The sequence below is a fragment of the Harpia harpyja genome, chromosome 11 (genome assembly GCF_026419915.1).
Source record: "Harpia harpyja isolate bHarHar1 chromosome 11, bHarHar1 primary haplotype, whole genome shotgun sequence".
NCBI classification, from domain to species: domain Eukaryota; kingdom Metazoa; phylum Chordata; class Aves; order Accipitriformes; family Accipitridae; genus Harpia; species Harpia harpyja.
The window spans coordinates 127,788-150,972 of record NC_068950.1 but is presented as its reverse complement, the minus strand read 5'-3'; the positions used below and the strand labels follow the sequence as shown (position 1 = coordinate 150,972).

Here is a 23,185-nt window from a genome sequence, read left to right as displayed (position 1 = left end):
GCCGTCCCGGCTGCCACGGCAACCGTCGAGGCGACCGCGCCGCGCAGGGGGCGGGGACGGGGACGGGGACGGCGGGAGCCCGCCGCGCTCCCCCGACCACGTGACCGGCTCCCGAAGGTCTCCGCGGCGCGCGGCGGAGCGCGCTGCCCCTGCCGCAGTCATGGCCGCCAGGCTCTTCCCCGCCGTCAAGTGAGTCCCTGCGCCCGCGCCCCCCCCCCCCCCCCCCCCCCCCCCGTCCGGAGAGCTCGGCCCGAGCGCTCGCCCTCCCCCCGCATGCACCGCGCGGCCCGCGCCCCCTCTGCCCCCGCGCGGAGGGTCTCCCCCGACTTCTCGCGGGCCTGTGGCCAGGGCCCCGGCCGGCCCGGCTCGGCCTGGCGGCGCCTGGCCTTGCAGCGCTGCGCCCTCGGCCTCGTCTGGCTCCGTGCCAGGCTTGGCCTCCATCCGGCGGCAGCTTGGTATGCCTCCAAACGCCTGGCAGGCGTCTGGCGGTGTTCTCGTGGCGAGCGTGGATGCGTCAAATAAAACCGGGGAATGCCGCCCAAGGGCGCTTGTTTGCTGAGGGAACACTTTCCGATCTGGACGTACAGCCCGCTCGAAGGGAGAAGGTGTGGAAGGGTGCCTTTTCCCCCAAATACTTGCGAATACAGGGATTTAAGTATTGATTCTCTCTCACTTCTCTCAGAGGCTGTATCTAGCCTACGTTCTACTACTGCAGTACTGCTATCTGGCAGGTTTTTGTTTGGTTGGCTGTTCTTTTTTTTGCCTAGGTGTGCAATAGCTTTTTGGCTTTTTTGAATGGGAAGCAACTCTCTGCCCTGTGAAGTTGAAAAAGGCAGTCTCCCCAGATCTCTTGTCTATAATGAAAAAGTAAACAAAGGTCAAATATTCTCTTCCTGTCTTCCGCTTTGCAGGTTGCCACTACAGCTGTAAAACTAGTGTTTGCGCAACATGGAGTCTACTGGGAAACCTTAAAAGCCTAGGCAATGCAGGAACAGGCATGGCCAGGTGTTAACCGGACTATAATGAGCTTAACAAGATATTGGTGTTTATTAGATTAATCAGATTACTTATTAACAAAACAGCAAGAACCACATCATTAACATGGATGTCTTATGCACTGCAAAATCCTATAGTTCCTTTTATCAAAGGTATATGCCCATGATTCTCAGACTTTAAAAAGTGGCACATACTCTGAGGTGTTTGACACTTTCTCATTTTTTCTTGAAAACTGTCACTGGTAAAATGTGAATGGGTATGGTTTCAAGGGGCTGACAGGGAATAGTTGGCCTAGGAAGAAAAGGAAGGTAGCTAGATACTTGTCTGCTGCTTTCTGTCTGTAATAAGACATTACAATGGAGTATTTGTGACCCTCAGATTTCTTTATCAATACCTTCCTTTTGATGGTCACAACCTACTGAGAGAGATGCATTGATAGTCATAACATGAACTGAAATGTTGCTGCTTTTGATTCTTTCAGGTTTGTCATCAAAGGAGGCCTGGCTGGAGCTGCTGTATACGTGGTATATGATCAGGGGCTGCTGGGCAGTGGCACACAAGGTGCTGAAGCCCTCAAAAAAGCTCAAGCAGCACTGCCTCCAGCTATCCAAGAGTGGACAAGGTACATAGGCTGGGAGGTAAGTACTGTGCAGATGAATACAGTCAGCAAAACAAACGCATTCTCTGAATGAGGAGGAGAAAACATTGGGGTGATATTCTGGTTCCAGTGATGCTGGCAGGAGTTTTGCTGTTGGAACTGGATTTCACATTGAGAATATTTTTAAGAGGATTAAAATGGAAGGAGGATAAAATTTTAAATTTAGGGGAGAGACATTTCTCACAGATGTTATTTCAAAGGAGAAGGGGTAACTAGCCTATGCAGGGTCAAGGAGGGGATTGCAAGCATGCTCTGGGAGATATTTCACTATGTAGTGGTATTTCTAAGCTTCTTTTGAAGGATCTTACATGCTTTTAAAGAATTAACAAAAAGATTCTCTTCCCAATTTCTCAAGCTGCTAACAGTTCGTCAAGTTGAATTTAAATTGCCTGAAGAGGCCCTTCTCTTTGAGGAATTCTTATTTTTTAAAATCCTCAGAACAGGAGAAGCCTTTGCTGGAAGTTTGAAAAGCATTTTTCATATTAGAGACTACTCTAAACTAATAGATCACTGTAAGGAGACAGCCATGGAGATGACTTTTCAGGAGCACCCAAATGTTAAGTACTACCTTCTGCCCCTACTTTATACTGGGGGAAAGAGCAAAGTCCAGACTTCAAGCCTCGTGTCTGATCCCTTTTGAGACTCACAGAGAGTAGGCACCTAAGTATCTTTGAGATCTGAGGTCAAGAGGCTTCTCCAAGGTGATGCGAACCCTGTTATAAGCGAAGTCCCTTAAGTGCTGATATCTTGTCTCTCTTTCTCTTTCTAGCTCCCACCCACTCCAAAATTTGACTTTTCCCCCTCTGATTCCTGGAATAAAGGTAAAGTAACTTCTCACCAAACTGTGAAAGGAGCAAGGGGCCAAGAGTGATGTAGCTTCTACCAGTCTTGTTTCAATACTGTCCTCCTAAATTGAATGATTGAGAAGGAGGTGATAGATGTTACAGTCTGGTGTAAGAAGCATTGGGACTGGGACTAAAGAAGCGTATTCTGCTCCAGGTTTTACCACTAGCACACTGAGTGACTTTGGGCTTAATTTCTTGTTCCAACTGTGAAATAAGGAGGAGGATGTGTGCCTATAAACCTGTCTGCCTTTTGTAACCAGAGGAGCTGGTGTTTCTTTTACCTACAAAGCTTGCTGCCCACCTGTGCCCCAAGACAGGCATGCCTACGCTATCCTACAGTCTAAGATTGAATGTTTCGGTGAAGTGTTTGGGGAGGCCTGTGGCCCCCACAATGAATAGGTAGACTTTAGGTACCAGTGAGTTCATCAGCACTGGTAGTGATCAGTAGAGCATAAAAAAGTAGAGCATAAAAATAAATGATGACTTATTCTTAAGAAAGGTGAACCTTTTGTTAAAGATTGAAGAGTTTATAAACTTTTCAGATGCTTGTATGTCTGAAATCAGCCTCCGACTTTTCAGAAGGGATGAGTATTCCCATTATTATTAGAGTTTTAGAGATCTTGCTTGAAGGCTAAAGCATGTTATAAATACCTAGTAAGTTAGTTTATAGTTTTTTCTATGGTGCAGCAAAAAGTCTTCACGTAATTGTGGGAAAACACGGTCCACAAATATCGTGACATGTCCCGCATCACTCATGGAGTCTGTGGCAAGGCCAGAAATAAAATGGAACTTAGCTCAGTTCTTCGTTTCAGTCTTGTAATTGTCTATCCCTCATACTGGTCCTGAAGTTGGAATTTCTCTGTGTCACAAATGCTACTGAGACAATAAAGCTGTACTTGAACCAAGGATCATTCAGGCCTCAGTGTGTTTCAAAGCTTCTGAGATAAGAGCTAGATTTTTCTCTGTGTTTAAAGAAATCTACAATACTAGAATAACATTAGGAAATTTGGCGTGAATGATGCTCTTGGGATAATTCTTCTCTGCTTTCCTTGCAGGAGTGCAGACAGTCATGTCTGCCTTGTCTGTAGCTCCTACCAGGGCCTGTGAATACACTGTGGAAGGCTGGAAGTTTGTGAAGGATCTTGTCAAATGAACACGTTCTCCAGGGTTCATGATTCTCTCCATCCTATGTTGTCTTTGGGATGATGCATAGTCCATCCCTCTAGAGGGCAGCTCAGCCATGCAAGGGCTACAATAAAAGGCTTTGGAACTTCCATTTGTATTTGGGTTGGTTTTAGCATACAGACTGCAATAATTGCTTTCTGTCTTACCAGTGATCAGAGGCATCAGCAGAGATCATGGATCAATTGTAATGAAGTGATGGCCATATGCTGAGGTATAGCACCTGTTCTAAAGCTGCCAAGTTTGCTAACTAAACAGATTCTTCTGAAGCTGAATTAGTCTTGAAGGTGAATGCCATCTAATTCAAAACAAGCCAACAAGACTTAAAAAAAATATATTAAAAAATCCAAGCACTTGTCTTCAAGCTAGCTGAGGAGGGATTACCTCTGTCAGACAAAGCACATTATTGATGTGAAAGCTGCTTCCAGGTGGTCTGTGACTTGTCACATGACTGGGAGTAGCCAGTACTAGTTGCAATACTTGTTGTTGATGACAGGGTGCAACAGAAGGGCGTTTATAAGTCTGTGATGCAAAACTCTAGCAAGCCATAGGAAACTTTTAACACCCCCTGCCCCCAGTCTGTTCAGCCTATGGGCATCACCAGTGTTTCTAGTACCTGAGCTCGAACAGCAAAATTGCAGTACTGTTTAACTTTTCCAGCATCTGATCCAAATATGCCCTTGGATGCATAGTCAATGACCAGTAGCACTGTTAAATTTACACCCATATCTGAATTCTCAGCTCCACAGCATAGGTTATTTGGAGGCAAGGGTTTAGATTTTAAATTTTACTAGCTGTTGGCTAAAACTAAGTGGACTCAGTTTGTCTCTTGACTTGAAAAAGTACTCTGTCTGCTGGCATCTTTAAATGTCTGTAAAATAGGGCTGGAAGTACCTTTAAGATACTGGCACCTTTGTGTGTAAAGCTTTTTGTCAACTGAGCAAGAGAGAAAATGGAAATGGGAAGGATCTCCAATCACAGCAGAGTTCTCATGGAAGGGAGAATGAGGCTGAGGGATTTCCTACTTCATCTAAACCTACTGCCCTCATGAGGAATTAGGCCGAGGTACCTCAGGAACAGAGCCCATTGACTGCAACTATGTCTTTTTGTATTATAAGTTCTTTGCAAAGGAACAATGCTATTCCACAGCTGAGGTATGAACAAATATATGAACGTGAACTAAACTAGGAGCTGGCCACTGAATAACTTCGCAATCTGTGTGGATGTTTTTTCATTTCCTTATTTTTTGAATGCCTAGAGACTTCAAGCTGTGTTTTCCTAGCAGACTTTTTCCTAGGTTTTGCATGAATAAAAACAGAAATGTGATTTTATTTATTTTTTTTTTTAAAAACAGAAACCTTGTTTGCTGATAAGAAGCAATACAAATTGGGAGACGGGAAGGGAGTTTCCCAGAAAGCAAGAATATTCTCTTGCTATCCATCTCTTCTTCCACAGGAGATGGATAGCTCCTCTGAAGAGGAAGAGAAGCAAAGATTACAGCACACTTCTCAGTTCCCTGCCAAAATGTAAGTAGGTCCAGAAAATGCTGAAAGTAACAACTAGCTGTCAAATCAACACAAGATACAGGGTAAATTTCACTCTGGCAGGGACCATCATGAACATTTAACTGTGTATCGGGGACATATGGACAAGAACCAGTGTCAGCAGTGAGAAAATTGTTTGCTGGTGGTAGACCTCTGTAGAAGAGGCACTCAACACTTTTTTGGTAGAAGTGTGCAACATACAGCTAAATTAAGGCCTAGGCAGAAAGTGGTTTCCTGGCTGCTCATTCCTGCCATCGGTTTTCTGAGGATTTTTTTTTCACGTGAGCAAAATGAGTGTCCATATCACGATGGATTAGGTACTAACATTTTTTTCTCATGGTAGAAATACTAGTGGGCACATGCAGGCAGGGATGAGGGTTGCTGTAAAAGCTAGAGAGGTGTTTTATCACAGTGGTGATTCTAGGGATGGGGAACAAGGATGTAGCATGGCAGGTTTAGAAGTCAAAGTAGCTCGTTAGCAGGACATCTACAGTAATTCATTCCAAAATACTTCTGATGTATGTGTTCAGTCCTGCCATGTGTACCCCTCCCCCTCAAAGCGTTAATGAAGTAGCTGGGAAGCAATTTCCACAGCTCCTACAACACTGTGGCATTCTCTGCACTGTGAGCTGTTTGGTTTGGTTTCCCTAGAACGGGCCATAAACTACATCTGCTGTTAGCGCACGTTACTTTTTAACCTCTCCAGCTATGTCCAGGACATGAAAAGGCAGGAAACAGAAAAAGCCAATCAGTTACCTGCAGTTGTCTCTTACCTTTGCTGCTACGAAGGGTTCTTGCAAAAGGAAGACGGTACCAGTTGCTGCCCAGGTGAGGATTGTCAGAAGTGTAATCCACCGGCATGTCCAGAGGACAAAAAAAAAAAAAGACGTTAAAGGCCAATTCTCTGCAGGCTGGACTCCAGAGGGAGTCCAGGAGTCGCGTAGCTTGGACCTATCATGTCTTGAAGGTACATGTCTGCAAATCCCTTTCAAGTGATGCAGACTTTGTCATAGACCTTTGGAGCTGCCCTTCTGTACATACCCACTGATGATGGAACACGTCTGGGTGATTTGCTATCTAGTACATTTTTTCCTGAATCTAAGGTAAAGTTTAAGCAAGAGGAATTATACCAATAGACAGGTGGTTTGCCAGACTCGTACAGTTCAGTGGCAGCGTTGTATACAAGAAGTTCTGAATCTCAGCACCTTCACTGTGCTTTAGTCTCTCCTTCCTACTGGCATTTTTGAAGCTGGTCTGAGGTGGAGAAGCAAAATCCTTCACTGATGCTCACCTTCAAAGTGGCAGTGTCTTCCAGCTCAGTAAGAATGGAGTTGCCCACTCTTGCTCTGGATCCATCTTCATCCACATGCCTGGCAGATGTGAAGCTTTTCACAGCAGGCCATCTTAACCTCTGCAGGAGGAAGCTGATGCCCACAGGAACTGTGTGGCATTGTAGTAGCATGCCAGTAGAGAAGTGGATGGGCTGGCAGATGTGCATGCATGGCCTAGGACGATTATACAAGCATGGGGAGAGTAATTGAGCAAAGTGTATGTGCATGAAACATTTGGCTAGCTTGCAATATGCTCCAGTTTGTGGACTGGGCATATGTTAATTTTAATGTTGATGAAAACTTTCCCAAGTTTTCAAGTCACAGCCAAGGCATATACAAGGAGCACCGATGGCCTAGAGGGCATCAGTATTGTAAAATGGAGTTACAGATTTATTCTGTATTTTTAACCCTTTGCAATGGGATTGTGGCATGAGGTTGCAGAAGTCATCATGACATGGCATAGCATCAGTATGAATCTGTTTCCCCTTCACAGAAAGCATCTGCGCATATGTCAGATGGGCTGTTGTAAATACACAGCTTGTAATGGCTCTGTCCTTGGGTCCCTCTTTGTCCCAGAGCTGCTGCTCATGCTTCCAAAACTAGGGACAGAGATTGTCCTCACTCCTGGCAGCAGAGGTGGCATTTCTCCCACACCGACGTGCTAACACAGTCACGTTGTTCTAGTCTGTCCTAGTTACAGAATGAGCCAAGACACAGCTACAGGACAGGAAATAGGCAGGCCTAGGTACGGAGAGTAGGATGAGTGTTTACTCAGATTAGGTAGCAGATTTAAAACACAAGAAGGCAGAAGGATTTGTGGGGGGTTTGTTTCCTTTTTAAACAAGTAGTTATATGACAGAACTTACTGCCAAGAGATTTCAGAGAATTTGGCTAAGGTATAAATAGCTTTAGAAAGGGCTTAAGTTAATTCCTGGGGTATGGGTCCATCAGTGGCTCTTAAACCTAATGGTCCAGATGGAAGCTACAGCTCAGTAAACCTTGGAGTGCCAGACACTGGGAGTTTATCACCTGATGAAGGATTGCTCTACATGCACCTTGTTCCACCATATTTTTCTTTATGCACCTGCCTCTAAAAAAGAAAGAATACTTAGCAGGAAGGACTTTTCATCTGACCCAGTACATCTATTCTCTTATTACATCTTGAAGAGAACGTGTACATTCAGTAAGGGACTGATCCTTTCACAAAATTGCTGGATTTAAGTTGAATGTTCTTCCAAGTCTAGTTTGTGACCTATAGAAATAATTGTAGGTAAGACAGGGTGCTAATCAGATTTCCTTTGCTGAGCAGACAAACGTAAGTGGCAGTGTAGAAACTGACTTGTTAAAATAGTACCTGTGCTGTAGCTCACAGAATCGTTGAGCTTGGAAGGGACCCCTCAAGATAATCTAGTTCAACCTCCATGCTTAAGCAAGGTCAACTAGACCAGGTTGCCCAGGACCATGTCCAGCCAGGTTTTGAACATCTCAAAGGATGCAGACTCCACAACATCTCTGGATGACCTATACCAGTGTTTGACCACCCTCACAGTAAAAAATTGTTTTCTTTTGTTCAGCTCAACCAGTATCTTTTCTCTTTCTGAACATGGTGACACTGGGTACTGCCAGAGTGGCCTGGTGCCACTACACCAAACAGTTCTGGAATATCTTCCTCACAAAAAGAGTTGGCATTAGTGGGTAGGTCTAAAAACTCCCCAGTGCATTTTGTAGTTGTGTACTCTATTTTTGCATAAATATCCAGTCCTCCTTTCCAGTTTTTAGCTTTTTGCCTCATAGATGTTTTGTAATAATGACATTCACAGGCTACCTTTTTCTGTCACCAGTTACCAAGGTCTCTGGCTGTCTCTAGCGGACCTGTCCTACAGAAGGATAGAAAGTTTACATCTGCCAGCACAGTGGCACTAAGCAGGATTATGGGATGCTTCTATCCCACTTCCAAACTTACTGGTATCTTTTCAAGCCCTTAATATCTCTGGCTATGCATGGGGAGGAAAAAAGAGAAGAGGGAGGGAAAAAAAGAGAAGAGGAAAAGGGCAAGCAGCTTTTACTAACCCTATTTAAGCAGATTTGTTTCCCTATGCTGCAGAAAGGATAATTTGCCTTGGGAGCTGGTGCAGAGCGTTTCTTCAGCTTGACTGTTTAGTGTTCTCAAAGGCCCAGTCTATCTTCTCTTGACAGAGTTGCCCCCCTAAGGTTTGAGAACAGCTGTGCCTGCAACAGAGGTGCTGACTGGAGCTATTCTCAACACAAACCAATTAGGTATTACACACAACAGTTACAGTGATTAGTATCTGAGAGGGGGTTCTTTTTGAATGGATGTTTCTGGGAGGGAGCTGCAACCTCCAGGGAATGGTTTTTGAGAAAAAAGCAACTGAACAAGGCATTTCTCAGACAGTCTGGCCCAGTGACTTAAGCATCAGGTACAAATGTTACTTGTGGCCTGTGACTCTAACCTCAAATCCCAGCACAGGCTTGTAACTACATGTTTCCCAGTGCCACATGATTGCTTGCTTGATCTCGTCTGCATTTTCAAAAATGATGCCCATTTCCCCCACTCCTAACAGGAAAATTTCACTTTCAGAACATAGCTTTTAATCTCTCATGCAATTCCAGTCGTCTTTTACTGGAAAATTTTGGATGAATCTATAAAGCACTGCCTTTACAACGCAGTGGGAGGGGACTACAGCTCATTCGGCTAGTAAGGGAACATACCTGTACTGTGCTGCTGCTGCTGTTAAGTGGCACGGGCTCTGATTTGGCTCACTGGCAGCATAGCAGCAGGGATTGGAGTTGTTGCCCATGTCACTCTCCACTCATCCCCTAGGTCTACTATTTAGTGCCCACCAATGGGATGATCAGTTTCTGAAACACAAAAGCAAAGAAAGTAAAGCATGTGGCTGTAGGGCTGATGGCATTGCCAGACCCTTGAACCAGCAATTGTGATCCCAACCAACCCTTGATATTCAGAGCATTGGAATGTGCTCAAAGTTGTTTTTACCATGTGCACCAGGTGAATGAGGGAGAGGGGAGTGACACACATTTGTGTGTGTTTGTCAGCTTGTGTCATGAAGCATTAACTCTGCTCCGTCTTTATAAAAGAAAAGTAGTATTGCTGGTCCAAACAAAAATAAAAGCCCCAATCCCACAATATGCTCATTCTTTTGAAGTGCTGAAGTAATTCTATCAGCCCTAGATCCCCTTGTTTGCAGTACTTCTAGTGGAGTCCTTCCTTGGTTCCCAGTCTGAAATTGATTATTCTAAGATTAATCGTTTTAAGGTTCAGAGAACAACCTTCTGTTTCCGGAACACAGGACAGTCTCAAAAGTCTCTAGGCTTAATTTTTTACAAAGAGAAATTGCAATATTTGGCTGCATAAGACAGAAAAGGTCATAAGGATCATACTTTGGGCAGTAGCAGTGGGGAATTGGGTCCTCTAGATTCTACTTCCAGATTCTGACAGAGAATAAAAGCAAGGCAAGACAAGACTGCTGGCTTCCATCCTACCTTTCTCACTGCTTTGTGCACATCTTTTGGTCATTTACTTCACTTCCCTATTGCAAAGTTCCCCCAAGGTAAAACTGTACATTGTAATAAACAATGACAAGAGTCCTAGTTAAAGCTTTCAAAGTTATAATTGCTTGAGGTCAATGTATAAACAGCACTCTTGAATCGCAAGAGAAGAGATAAACAAGTGTTCCTTCAGTGCTCAGCATTGTTTTCTTTCAGTCAATCATTTCAACACCCTGTCAAAGAACCAGAGCCTTACCTATGTCACTTTCATGGTGGAAGAAAAAAGTTACCTGGAGAATTATCCTTGCTACTGAATCCTCTAGCAGACTCCACGTGGTATGTACCATCCTTGGTGCTATTAAATCCTTCAAAAGAACCATTTGTTATGGAGCCGTGGCAGAATGATCCAGGCTCACCTGTTTTGTAGTGGACATCTAAGAAAAAAAAAAAAAAAATTGAAATTGCAGTGGACACAAGGAGGGGGAAAAACCAAACAAACAAATGCCACCTTTTCTAGCTGTGGATATACTGCTGAATGATATAGTTCAAATTTTGTCTGGGTTAGGTAGGATTGGCAAGCACATCAGAATCTCAGGGTACAATGCAAATAGCAAGAGTAACATATAAAGGTTACCGACAACAGCAGTGGTGTTGGGGGTCGGGGTTGGAGCACTGCGATCAGCTCCCAGTCTTACAAAACTGCATTCCATATAGTGCTTGCTTTACTAGTGAGGGGGCAGGGGGAGAGCACAGGGGAAAAGAGGAAGGGGGATTAGCTCCTAGTTATCTTACAGTTCAATGCAATAACAGTTGCCTCCATTAGTTCCAGTACCATAGGCTTTCTGCAGCTGTACAGGCACAACATCACACATTGGCTTGGGAATTTAGTCAGTATCCTCTCTTAAGGGATGATAAATCGTTTGTTTCCCTCTTTGTTGTGAGCTCTTCCCTACAGACCTATAGGCAACTCTTGTTTTACTTTTAGCCCTTTATCTAGTAGTCCCCCGTCCTTCTGTTCTTTCTGTCATGCAGGTGCCAGAGGCTTCACCTTATTCTAGAGCCTCGATAACCTATATCAATACCCCAGTTTCTTCCTTGGCTTCCCAATGGCAACTGCCCTTGAAGCAGCACAGCTTTTCCAGCAGGAGTTTCTGTCATGGCTACCCACGCACACACACCAGAAAATAATGGAGCTAAGATACTTGTGCAGGGCTGCTATTCAGCAGACTGGCTCCTGCGCATGCTGGCAATTACAGTACGTAATCAAATTAACTCCAGTGGTGAGACAGGAGCTCTCTGCCGTTTTACAGTCCAACGAGCTTGCTGCAGCTTAGGCAACCAACTTTGAAAAGCAGCATAGCTCACATAACAAATAGCTCAGCTAGAGATGCACTAGAACAGAGTTTACTGGAACAGACCTCCCTTCTCTCCCACTAGAGTAAGGGTCAGTGTGCATGGGAAGCTGAATTTACCATTGACTACCCCTTCACTGCTCTTTGGTAAAATGGAGGACTTAATTTTCCAGAGCAGTGTTTAATTTTTACTTTGCAAACCACCAGAAGTAATAAAAGAATTGTCTCCAGGATGGCCTCTGCACTTATCTTCAAGTCTTTTCTGAAAAAACGTAGCCGCAGCTTGGATGTCCCGGAACATAAGGGGAGAGGTAGAGCGTGGTTCAGAACTCCAGTGAATGGTTCTGTGTCTGCTTCCCCATGCCACCAGGCCAAACCTACCACTAAGAAAATTCTGACACTGTCATCGAGAGAGTCTTCATCTCTCTAGCTTTTGCTACAAACAAAATGTAATCACTTTAAACAAAGCATGGTCTTGGTTTATGTACACACACTATGTACAAATAGGTAGAATACTGCACCTCTGGTATGCTTGGAACTTTAGTTCTCCATGCTTTCAATGATCTTCTGTACCACTTTTTTGCCCTTTGATGATTGCTTTCTAAAGCTTCTTCATTGTAATATGCTTTCTCAGTGGTATTTTATGAATGATCTTAAGTAATTCAAGTTTACTAAAAAGAAGAGGAAGGTATGTACAAGTGAATACAGTTCTTTTGTACATCAGCACTTAGTAAGCATCCTAGTTTGGCTTGCACAAATGCTTCAGTTGCCTTCTCAAGGCATGAGAGTTGGCATGAATTGTACTTTCTCATCTTCACACTTCCTGCAGCATTGTCATTCCAGCACCGTTCCCAAGAAGCACAGATGACACCCTGCACCACCAGCATCTTTAGTATGTGTATGAAGTAAATGTGACTTATGGAGGATTTATGCCATTTAACTATGGCATCGGATTAGTTAACCAGACTTCCAAAGTCAGTGAAAGCCTCCAAATCAGTTAGGAGCTGTTTCCTTCTGCTGATGACAGAGGCTAGGCTTCTAGTGTAGATACACTAGGCTGGCCTTTTAAGAGCTAGATGCTGTGAAAGTTCCTCTATGCTAACAGCACAGACCACTCAGAATGAGTCATGCAATACCAGGTCAAAACCTCGCACAACTTTTGGAGATGTTTTTCCCTGTTTGGACAGAACTGTTAAGTGACTCAATTAGCTAGCCCCAGTAGAGTCTATCTTCCTTTGCAAAACAAGCAGCAGCTGACATAGTGAAAGCTACATTTCACATTGCTATAGCTTTCAGAGATCAAACATAAGCAAGAACTTTCTTACCTGAACTGCCAACTTGAGAGGCCATGACAGCAACACTAAACCAAAATACTGAGGGACAAACATGGTAGGGCAAGCAGCTTGCTCTGCTGCGCTGTTGTAACTAGATTTTTTCCTTGGAGAGCACAGTTAAATTGCAAACGGGCACATGCTCAGGATCTTGCTTGCATGCTTGTTAGCATCAAACATTCTCTGTCTGCAGGCTAGGTATAGGTTTCATGTAGGAGCTTGAAATTGTTGGGGGATTACCATTTGCCATAGTGCCTTGAATACTAAAACACACCTGGCTTTTGCTTCTCAGTTCGTAGGATTATTCCACCTCCTCTGAATGCAGTTATTTTGCTTTTCTCACCACAGAGCTTGCATGCTTCACTTGGTTGGGACTGGTCTGGAAATTGTCCTTCCATTGCTGAGATAGATACCCAACAAGTTTGCAGAGTCAGTAAGGTTAATGAGTAAGGAAGGCAGGCATAAGCAGTATTAAAATAACTTGTTTGGTTGGTTGGTTTTGATTCATTTAACAGACTTTTTTTTTTTAAAAACACCAGAATGATTTTGGTGACATTCATTAGAACTACCTTGAGGACTCTAGCCTGCAAAAGTTCAATGAGTGAAGATTTCTTAAAATCAGGGAACTCACATTTGCGTTTCAAAAAAAATACCCTATGCAAACCCAATTTCTGTCCTATGGAAACCTGAATTAATCAGTATGTTTATGTTTTACTGTGGGCTTTACACATTACGACAGTTGATTACAGCAGTAATTAACCACAGAGGTGCAACCTGCTTACAGCCATAGTGGACATTCCGAGACTCTGCTGAAGTTGGGTCACATTGTCTCTATCCTGAGTTTATTTGGAACTGGGGAATAGAAGGCAGCTGTTTAGCTTTGTCTCCATCTATGCTGTGTGGATTTTTTTTTTTTTGATAGCCTATAGAAATCTTTGCACCAGGCAAAAACCAAACGAAACCAAACAAACCACAACCCCAAAACCAGAATTTGTCCGATCATTTCCGTGCATTGGATTTAATAAAGATGGACAGATATCACAGCCACTGACTCGGGTGTCAAGGTTTGAGTGATCGGCTGCTACCGTATCAGAAACATGCATGTAGTCGGTGTGGCCATCTAGCGGAATTGGCGGGAAATGCAGTTCAGTTAAAAACCCGGTGGGAAAAAAGCCTTCATCTTAAAGTATGATGTTCAGATGCAGTAAACGTCATAATGAGATAATAGAGGCTCCAGTTTGATTGGTTGTTTGTTGTTCCCCCCTCCCCCGGTGGTCAAAAAGGTTCTTTTATTAGAATAATTGTCTCCCCAGATGATAAAATACCTTTGGAGTCAATCTCTAGGTTGTTGATGCAGCGGTCTGGGTCATAGACACAACTTTCTCGACTTCTCTAAACTTCTTAAGTAGTAGACCAGCAGATAGCACTGTTCCTCATGCTTATAAATGACTGTGTGGTGTTGTAAACAGAGCCTGCCCTGGCTGGAGGGGAAATCTCATGATCTCTTTTGGGATGCTATGTACCTGCTGAGGACAAGAAAAGATGCTCTCCTTAAAAGCTACAAATGGACAGGTCAGTTGTGCTAGAGCGTCACATTTCCATGCAATTCCTGCAGAGAAGTCCAGATACAGTAATAGGGACAGCCATAAGTTACATCTAGTGGGAGTGATTCACTTGTCCTCATGGTTAATGGTCAATGATCTGAATTGGGAAGGACAAAGCAGAGCAAGTCTGTGGGTATCACCACTCTTTTCTTTCTCTGTATCAGAGGTGATCATTTAAAGGATTAAAAGCAAGGAGGCACTGGATTCTAGCCAGACCCACAGAATTATTACAGTGAGTTGCTACTAAGTGTAGCAGTCTGGAAATCTTTCTGTTTGCATCCCTAGTTTGTGTTCTTGAACAAATGACTTAAGTCTTTCTGGGCCTTAGCTTCACCATTAAAACAAAAACTAACTTTCACACTGAGGTTGACTTCAATGTGATCCAGCCAGCCTCAGGCAACTCCCCACTGCAATCAAAGAAGCTTTTTAGAATGTAGATGGTTTGTCCACAGGGATCCTCCTCCAGTGTGGCAAGTCTCAACCCTGATGAAAAAGACCTGTAGAGTTTCACTTTCTGTAACAATGCAGGCTGTAGGAAATGAATGAAAAAAAAAAAAAAAAATCTTCAGGTAACTGAGAAAAAAACATCTCTGAAGATGATAGAAATGAACCAGTGACCCTACTAATGAAAGTAACAGGTTTTTTTCCTCTTGGCATCACAAAAGCCATCTTTGGCAGGTAACGCTAAGGCCATGTTGCTCCAGAGATGACTGCACAAAGACTAATTATAAGTGACAGATCAGTTGCACCAATCTTCATCATGTTAGTTCTCAACACATTCTTAAAATGATGCTGAAGCACAGCCAATGGCTGTTTCTAATCTACTTAAGGAAATTATGGATTGCTAGGTAAAACTACTGGCCTGAAATTGGTGGAGCTATCAGAAGCTAAACAAAAATTATTTTGACTTGCACTTGAAACTCATTCTTTCGCAAGTACCTGTGCTTTTTCTCTTACAGAAGCTGTGCTGGTAACTGAGTATGTAGCCTTTTTCAGAGAGTGAAGAGTATTATGTTGCACAGTACCTAGGAACATGAGACAAGATGAAAAAAATTCTTCACCACAGGTCCTACAGGATCCCAAGTCAATTTGGCAGTGGTAGGGTGTTCAAACTTTGACAACTGCAATCTACTAGCATTCTCTCATGCTGGCGTGTATGCTAGTTGATTTTGACACATCTGAAGTAACACAGTATTTTGTGTATTTCTGGGAGCTGTGTGCTACTGAAAGTGCGAAGGGACACCTGTAAGGCATTTTGATACTTCATCTTTGAAAGAAAGTTACATGGTTTAACGTACAGCTGAATATATTAGTTTTCCAGGGACTGCTGAAACAAAGCAATTAACTGTAAACTGGCTTTTATTTATGGAAAATGGAATGCTTCATTAACAAACATTTTAAATGGGATATGAACAACACATTACAAAACAAATGAGTTCACGTTGGATTGAGTGACATAATATGGCAGCAGCTTAAAAAAAAAATTACACTTACAGTAGCCCATAAGTTACAATTAATGGTAACCCTGGGTAACAGATTAATTTCAGTTGCCATCTTGCATTAAAAATTAAAACACATTCAGTAGCGACGGTTGAAACGAGGATCATTAGGTCTGTTTGCTCTCTCCTGGCCAGCAAATCCTTCTCCTTGCATTCCTCCTCCATGCATCATCTGACTTTGGTTGCCACCTTGCATGAAACCTCCACGCCTAGAAAGTGATTCAGATATTTTAATTTTCTCCTGTGACTCTGGTAGTCATGTTGATATAATGGGTATTCTTTTAAAACTTCTTGCGTGATTTTTCACTCTTCAATAAGATGTACTACATAAAATGCATGGGAATATTTTATTATTCCTTGACGTTTAAATAACAAATCAGATATCTAACTGATGCCCCCATAAAATATTTCTTTGGCCAATTTAAATCGAAGAAATGCCCCTTGAAAGGGAAACAAACACTTTGCTCTTTTTAAAGTTCTTACCCTGACATGCCTCCACGATGCATCACATGGCCAGGTCTGCCTCTACCTCCACCTAAAAAAGTTCAAATGCTTCCTTTATATCCACAGTAATAGTTTTACTTCATCTCCAAGCATAATAATGCCTGTATTTTCTGTTTTATGTAGCATAACTAATGAGCTGTTGTGCCAGAAGCATACCTTGCCATCTCTCATGATCCCGTCCTATCATTCCTCCATCCACACTACTCTGCCATGAACGATCTTGATGTCCTTCAAACTTTCGACCATGATCTCCCCAGTCACGTCCATCCCTGCAGAATTATGAAATTCATACCTTCTCACATTAGCCAGAGCACACAAAATAGATTCAAGTAAAACAACTAAGTCACAAACTTACTCAAATGCTTTACCAAGGCACATGCAAATCTTATACTGCTATCTGTTAAGTCAAATCTCAGTAATAAGTCTTCTGTTCAATCCAACTAACATGGCAAATAAGAAAATAGAATTTCTTAATCTGGTTTATGCTACATTGAAGTCCTAGTTTACTCCAAACATCCTAGCTTGTTGTTTTGACCAGTCAATTTATTTTTGATGTTTTCGGTATGCTTGCTTATTCACAGGACTTATTAAAAACAAAAAAAACCCCTCAAAACACACCCCCCACACCCCCCAATCTGTAAGCATTTTATTGTTTTCCTTTCAAAGGGCTGACAGGATAGTGCTTCCAACAACTACAAACTGGGGAAGAACCACTACCCTGAAAATACCAAGCTTTGATAGTAATGCTAGGTAAAATTAATTGAAAACATGAAGACTTTCAGATGTGAAGTTATTAAAAAAAAAAAAAATCACGCCAAGATGCCTGTTTTGATGCACAAGGCAAGCTGAAAGAGCTACTCATTTGTAGTCCATCCAACAGAGAACAGACTCGGGGTGAAAGCTAGAAAAAAAAGAATGGTACTTCCAAAAGCTGCGTCCCACTTTCACATATGGAAATATTCCTTAGATGCACAAGAAAAAGTATTTTCAGTTAAGTATACTAACCGTGACTGTGGGGGTATCCCTCTACTTTCACTCATTCTTCTGTCAGATCCATAGCTACCCCAACTTTCCCGAGAGTCTCGTGAATGACGGTCTGGTCCTCCATGGCGCTCATCTGGATAATGCTAAAAGGCAAAGAACACTTACAGGACTGCCCAAAACAGACTCTTTCATTGTTTGAAGTTGCTCTGCTGCAATTACTCAATCTCAGAATCATTTAGGATGGATGGGACCTCCTGAGATCATCTAGTCCAACCCCCCTGCTCAAGTAGGGTCAGCCAGGGCAGGCTGTCCAGAGCAGTCTCCCATTGGGTTTTGAGTATCTTCACAGCTGGAGACTTCACAACTTGCCCATGCAATCTGTTCCAGTGTTTGACCACCTTCACAGTTTAAAAAAAAAAAAAAAAAAAAAAAAAAGGATTTAAAGGTGATTTGATTTGTCTTCAGATTTCATGTGTTTCAGTGGGCACTACTGAGTAGAGCCTGGCTCCATCTTCTCCATATCCTCCCTCTTGTGAGGTATTAATGCACATTGATAAGATAACCCCTGAGCCTTCTCCTCCAGGCTGAACAGTTCCAGCTCTCAGCCTCTCCTCATACAAAAGATGCTCAAGGCCCTTAATCATCTTTGTGGCCCTAGGCTACACTTACTGCAGTAAGCTCTTATCTTTCCTGTACTGGGGAGCCCAGCACTGGACACAGTATGCCAGATGAGTGCCAAGTAAAGAGGACGGACCACCTCCCTCGACCTTCTGGCAACAGTCTTCCTAATGCAGATGCTACTGACCTTCTTTGCCAGGAGGGTGCAGTGCTGACTCATGGTCAGCTTGTTGTCCAACACGACTCCAAGGTCCTTCTCTGCAAAACTGCTTTTCATCTGGTTGGTCCCAAGCATGTACTGCTGCACAGGGTTATTCCTCCCCAGGAGCAGGACTTTGCATTTCCCGGTGTTGAACTTAATGATATTCCTCTCTGCCCAATTCTCCAGCCTATCCAGGTCCCTCTGAGTCTCACAGCTTAGCCATCAGTAAAGGGCACTTGAGGATTCCGTGACTCCACAAAATTAATCTCTCACTGCTTGAATGTGCCCTGAAGGTCTTTACCCCAGCCCTCAAAAACATGGAAACATCTCTACTAGTTTTTGCTGTTATTTCCATGCAACCTCACAGAGTGAATTTTATGCATACTTTGTACCTTTGTCTTTTCTACACCATCTTTTGGAATACTCTACCTTTTTGACACAATTCACTTGTTTTGTTTGATTTGTATCAGAATAACTATGTCTAACTTTTATAATAAACAAGTCTTTGAAGTAAATTTCATCTTATTAAAGAAAACAAGATAATCTGGTTATCAATACATATTTTGGGAGATACCATTTAATTCTTAACTACTGAAATTTAATCTGGCGCACACTATAGAAAACCAGGTTATAAGAAGTTAAGATGTTTCTGTAGCTTTATAAAGCAACTCACTTGTCCATCCCGATCTCCCATCATTGTCCTTGATCCATCTCTCCTACAAGCAGACAATTAAAATCAGACTGTGGTAGTAAAACATGCAGCAGTCTACAAAAATCCATCTACATAACAACACAGATGAAAAATCCTGTGCCAACATTACCTACAAAAGGCACAAACAGCTGAAACATGGAAACCATGACACATTTTGGATTCCTGGAAAACCCAGTTAGTCCTAAGGTATAAACCAGGATATTCTCGTTAAGATGCTAGATGCCTGCAATGTTATTTAGAAATTTTTCATAATCCTACAAATGTGTGAAAGAGCATTGCAAGCAGACACTGAACAAGCCTGCCAGAAGGTTTAACTCATGGCACAGTACAGATGTCTTCATGGTTATGTAAGAAAAAGTCCACAGCCACTAAGACACACTTAAACCAAACACACAGTGAAGGTAGCAAAATGTGACGTTAAATACATTTTTGTCTTTCAATTTCAGTGTACTGCCACAGCGACACAGTGGAGGTAAGACACCAACCTGTCTATTGAATGGTCTTGATAACGGCCACGATCCCTGTGATCAAAGTCATGGAAGCGATCCTGGCGACTGAAATCTGAATGGTACCTATCATTCATTGCCATTCGTTTTGCCTCTGGCCAATATGGATCATCTCTCCTGAAACAAAGAACGTACTCATTTTAGTCAAGATTATTGCTTTTGATATTCCTTCCTTCCTTCCAAACTGTGCAAACCAGAAGAAGGGTAATTAAGTTCAAAAGGGAATAGAAAAACCTCAGAGAGGATAGTTTGACGGGCTATTAAACATAATAATCTCAATGCAATCAACAACTGCTGATTAATGGAAGCTGAGAGCATACGGGTAGCTTTTTATAGCACAGGCAGATGGGACAGAACCTGGCAGCAACATTTTCCACTTGCATCATTTGTATTTGCTGGTTTTACCTGCCATCTATGTCATATGGTCTTCTCATTGCAGACCGACGTTCTTGCTCATAGCGCAGTTGCTCATGCTGGCGTCGCAGCTCTTCTCTTTCTCGCTGAATGCGATCTTGTTCTCTTCTCCTTTCGTGCTCTATGTGCATTCGTTCTCTTTCCAGTCTTTCTCTTTCCATCCGTTCTCGTTCAAGACGCTGCCTTTCAATTTCTAGTCTCTCACGAGCAATCTCAAGCCTCTCCCTTTCTTCCCGTTCCCGGATAGTCTGCAGGTGCTGCTGTCTCTCCCGACGCTCACGTGTGCTATTTTAACAGAAAAATCCCCAAAGGTTACAGATCTAATACTTCAACAAATAAAGGAAGTTAAAAAGGAAGAAAAAAACCTGAAAAGGTAGTATTAAAAATTAACACCACAGTGACCACAAACTTGCATCAGCTGCTTGAAATTGTACCTGGGGTGTGTGTGGGAGGGAGGGCACAGAGGGAAGACACTCAGCGTATACATGAATTACTTGTATTTAGAGACTGATCATATTACTCCCACAAAACCCACCTGTGGGGGAAAATAGTCCTATATGGTCAGGAGAATTTGAATCCAAATGCCCCAAGCTCCTTCTACTCAAATAAAACATACAACTCTGAAGAAGCCAGAACAGTATGCTGGATAATATGACTCCACTAAGGCTCAGAAATCTACCTATGAGAGAGAAACTTTTTCCTCTCCAGTAAGAATGATGAAAGCATTCTCCCTCTGTCCAATTCAACTTACTTCAGGTAACTAATAAAAGTTTTGTAATGTGTGGAAAATGTTTTAACATGGAATTCAGGTCACAGTTTTAGCAAGGAATTTGAAAGATGGCCACTACCACCTTTATCCTGTGTTAAACATCATGAAAACAGAAATAAAACCCCACCAAAAATAATTAAATACCTAACTTAGGTTCTTAACTAAAAAGATACAATGTGGAAACTTTGAAAGGTTGCAGGAAAATCCCCCAACTTCTCTATAGACACAATGTACTTAAATACAAAAATATTCATCTTGTTTTGTTTCAAACACTATGGAGACTTTGAATGCTCCAAAAAAAAAGACATTTATTCTGAGAAAGACACCTTTTCTCCTGGTCCTTCCTTCCCTGTTTATTTGAGTGTAGCAAGTTTAAAATTATCATTTCACTATAATGCATGCTTAGCTAAAGAGAGCAGCATACTTAAATCAATCTAAACCACAAAAACTACAAAATGGAGCAAGAACAAAAAACAAACTGCAATTTTTTTTCCCCCAAACACATTTTCAAGCTTAGTATTAACAGAGTCAATAAGTGGAGCTTTCCCAATTCAATACGTATGTAACCCACAAACATATAACAAATGACAAGTAAAAAACAAATCAAACCCCACTTTTTCTCTTAGTTATTTTAATAAAAGTGTATTCATTCTAGAAAAAAAAAAATTTCAAACAATTTCACTGTTGCTCTTACCGGCGCTGCTCTGCCTCCCTCATTTTTCGTTGTGCTTTAATTTTGTCAAATGGCACAATGCCTTGTCTCTCTCTGCTCTCCGATTTGCGATCCTGGCTCTTAATGCTCTGTATTTAATATTGAAACAGAGACACTTAATGGAGTACATTTATAAAAGGACAACTACCACAAACAATACATTTCCATTGATACATATCATGTCTCAAAGCTTCGTCCTGCATTTTTAAAAAAAGCTGTTCTTTTTTTAATGTTACAGACACACCATATATTAACAGAGTAATACTTGCCTTCCTACATATGTTTGGCAGGATTTCATTGCTGAACATGGTATTAGCCATATGAAAGGTATTTTACTAATTAAGATCTAAATGCATGTTATAGAAACTCTAACTGGACAAATTGGTAAGACAAGTGTGGATTACATGTAGCTTGGCAGGATTCAGTATTTGTTTCTAACGAAAACCAACACATAATGTTTCCCATGCAGAAACATTACTTACTCTGTCTTTTGATGCAGTTGATGTTTTCACACTAATTACAGGTTCTCCTTTGGATTTATCCATTACTACCGTTCTCTCTGTTCCTTTACTTGCTAAATATATCAGGGGTTGAGGGGAAAGAGATGGAAAAAACAATCAAACTACATAACCTACACCACTCATCGCTATGCCAGAGGTTCTCTAAAATGTGAAAATGTGCATTTAACCCTCTCTCCAAAAATCATTTTTTCACTACACCTATTCCAAGCCCTTCTGTTAAGGATGACCCAATGTCAAATACCCTCCCCGCCACCTCTTTATACCTTCTGGATTTCCAACTAAGAACCAGAAATAATTCTAGAAAATTGGCAGTTCTTTGGAAAGAACTACCTACAATTAATTATTCATACTTCACCACATCTTTTACTTTATGAAAAAAAGAATAGCCAAATTACCCGACTTAATAGTTTTAGGTTGATCTGATGAACCAGACTTCAGTTCATCTTTATCTTTTTTTTCCTTTTCATCTTTGTCTTCTGCCTTTTTAGGATCATCTTTTTGGTCAGATTTCTCATCCCTTTTAACACTGCCAGGTCTATAGATAGATATTGATATAGATTAGACTAGTACAGAATAAGAGAAAAGAAACACAGTAACAAAGTAGAATTCTGATGTGATAAGACAGTAATAATTAGATTTCCAAAGATTTCCTTCTACAACTTCCTACACCATAAAATAAGACAATTGGACCATACTGTGCAGCTGTCATAAAAACTTGGCTGTGATTCAGATACCTCAACAGGAGACAAAAGGAAAAATTCACACCACCATGTGCTTAAAGCCCACAAAGTTTCTTATACAACATGACAATTATGAAGTGCCAACGTGAACCATTGTTGTTGGGCAACCAGATGAGATAAAGGCAAAAACTTCTCAGCAAATAGCATTTAATAGGAGCTACGCCTCAAGAAGATAATTAAAGCAAAGGACTTAGTGTCTTATTCACTGTCTTAGTGTCTTTTTCAGCTACTTTCAGTAATGCTAGAGAGAAAAAGCATAGTGCTGAAGAGGAACATGTTCTGGAAACAAGATCTTGGACAACTGATCTTTAGCTGTTTGTGACCACAACTACCTGAGAAAGCCCTATTACAATGAGAGAGAAATTTAACAAGGAGACAGTGACATACTGATGAAAATTCTCCAATAGTCTTTCCTATAGATTTATGACATGAAAGCACCACAATCTTCACTAAAACCCAAACGTAGCTAAATTAAAAGGTATGCTTGAAAATGCAATTTTCCAATGCCTACCTTAAAGCACATAACAGAAGTGTGTTAAGTTAGGCACTGAACATCAACAGAAGTTTACCTTGTAGTAAAAGTTGGAAAAATGCATCTATCACTCTTTTTGAATGTTTGTCACAGAAATTCTT

The 23,185-nt window shown here is 41.9% G+C and overlaps 2 protein-coding genes across 9 annotated transcripts in view; one reads left to right on the top strand and one right to left on the bottom strand.

The window, feature by feature from the left end:
* The first annotated feature begins 45 nt into the window (after positions 1-45).
* MICOS13 (mitochondrial contact site and cristae organizing system subunit 13) lies at positions 46-17,381 on the top strand. Of its 7 annotated transcripts, none has more exons than XM_052801366.1 (6): positions 255-605; positions 1,478-1,634; positions 2,424-2,475; positions 5,036-5,207; positions 10,301-10,420; positions 17,041-17,381. In XM_052801366.1, exons 1-6 carry the CDS (start codon positions 532-534, stop codon positions 17,126-17,128), a joined length of 663 nt encoding a protein of 220 aa, XP_052657326.1. In that variant the 5' UTR covers positions 255-531; the 3' UTR covers positions 17,129-17,381. The 7 variants fall into 7 exon arrangements, with proteins under 7 accessions (XP_052657330.1, XP_052657326.1, XP_052657325.1 ...); XM_052801367.1 differs by lacking the exon at positions 17,041-17,381 and adding an exon at positions 11,117-12,397 and having other exon boundaries at positions 259-605; XM_052801368.1 differs by lacking the exon at positions 17,041-17,381 and adding an exon at positions 15,331-15,346 and having other exon boundaries at positions 263-605.
* LOC128148006 (scaffold attachment factor B1-like) overlaps positions 15,713-23,185 on the bottom strand; it is a 20,203-nt gene continuing 12,730 nt past the window's right edge. For both annotated transcript variants that reach the window (XM_052801363.1, XM_052801364.1), the window contains 10 exons: positions 22,208-22,347; positions 21,774-21,865; positions 21,274-21,380; positions 19,802-20,095; positions 19,376-19,513; positions 18,852-18,894; positions 17,380-17,501; positions 16,531-16,643; positions 16,354-16,405; positions 15,713-16,079 (listed from right to left, as the gene is read on the bottom strand). In XM_052801363.1, the coding sequence (XP_052657323.1) occupies positions 15,950-16,079; positions 16,354-16,405; positions 16,531-16,643; positions 17,380-17,501; positions 18,852-18,894; positions 19,376-19,513; positions 19,802-20,095; positions 21,274-21,380; positions 21,774-21,865; positions 22,208-22,347 (1,231 nt within the window). In that variant the 3' untranslated portion in view covers positions 15,713-15,949. The remainder of the gene's footprint in view (positions 16,080-16,353; positions 16,406-16,530; positions 16,644-17,379; positions 17,502-18,851; positions 18,895-19,375; positions 19,514-19,801; positions 20,096-21,273; positions 21,381-21,773; positions 21,866-22,207; positions 22,348-23,185) is intronic.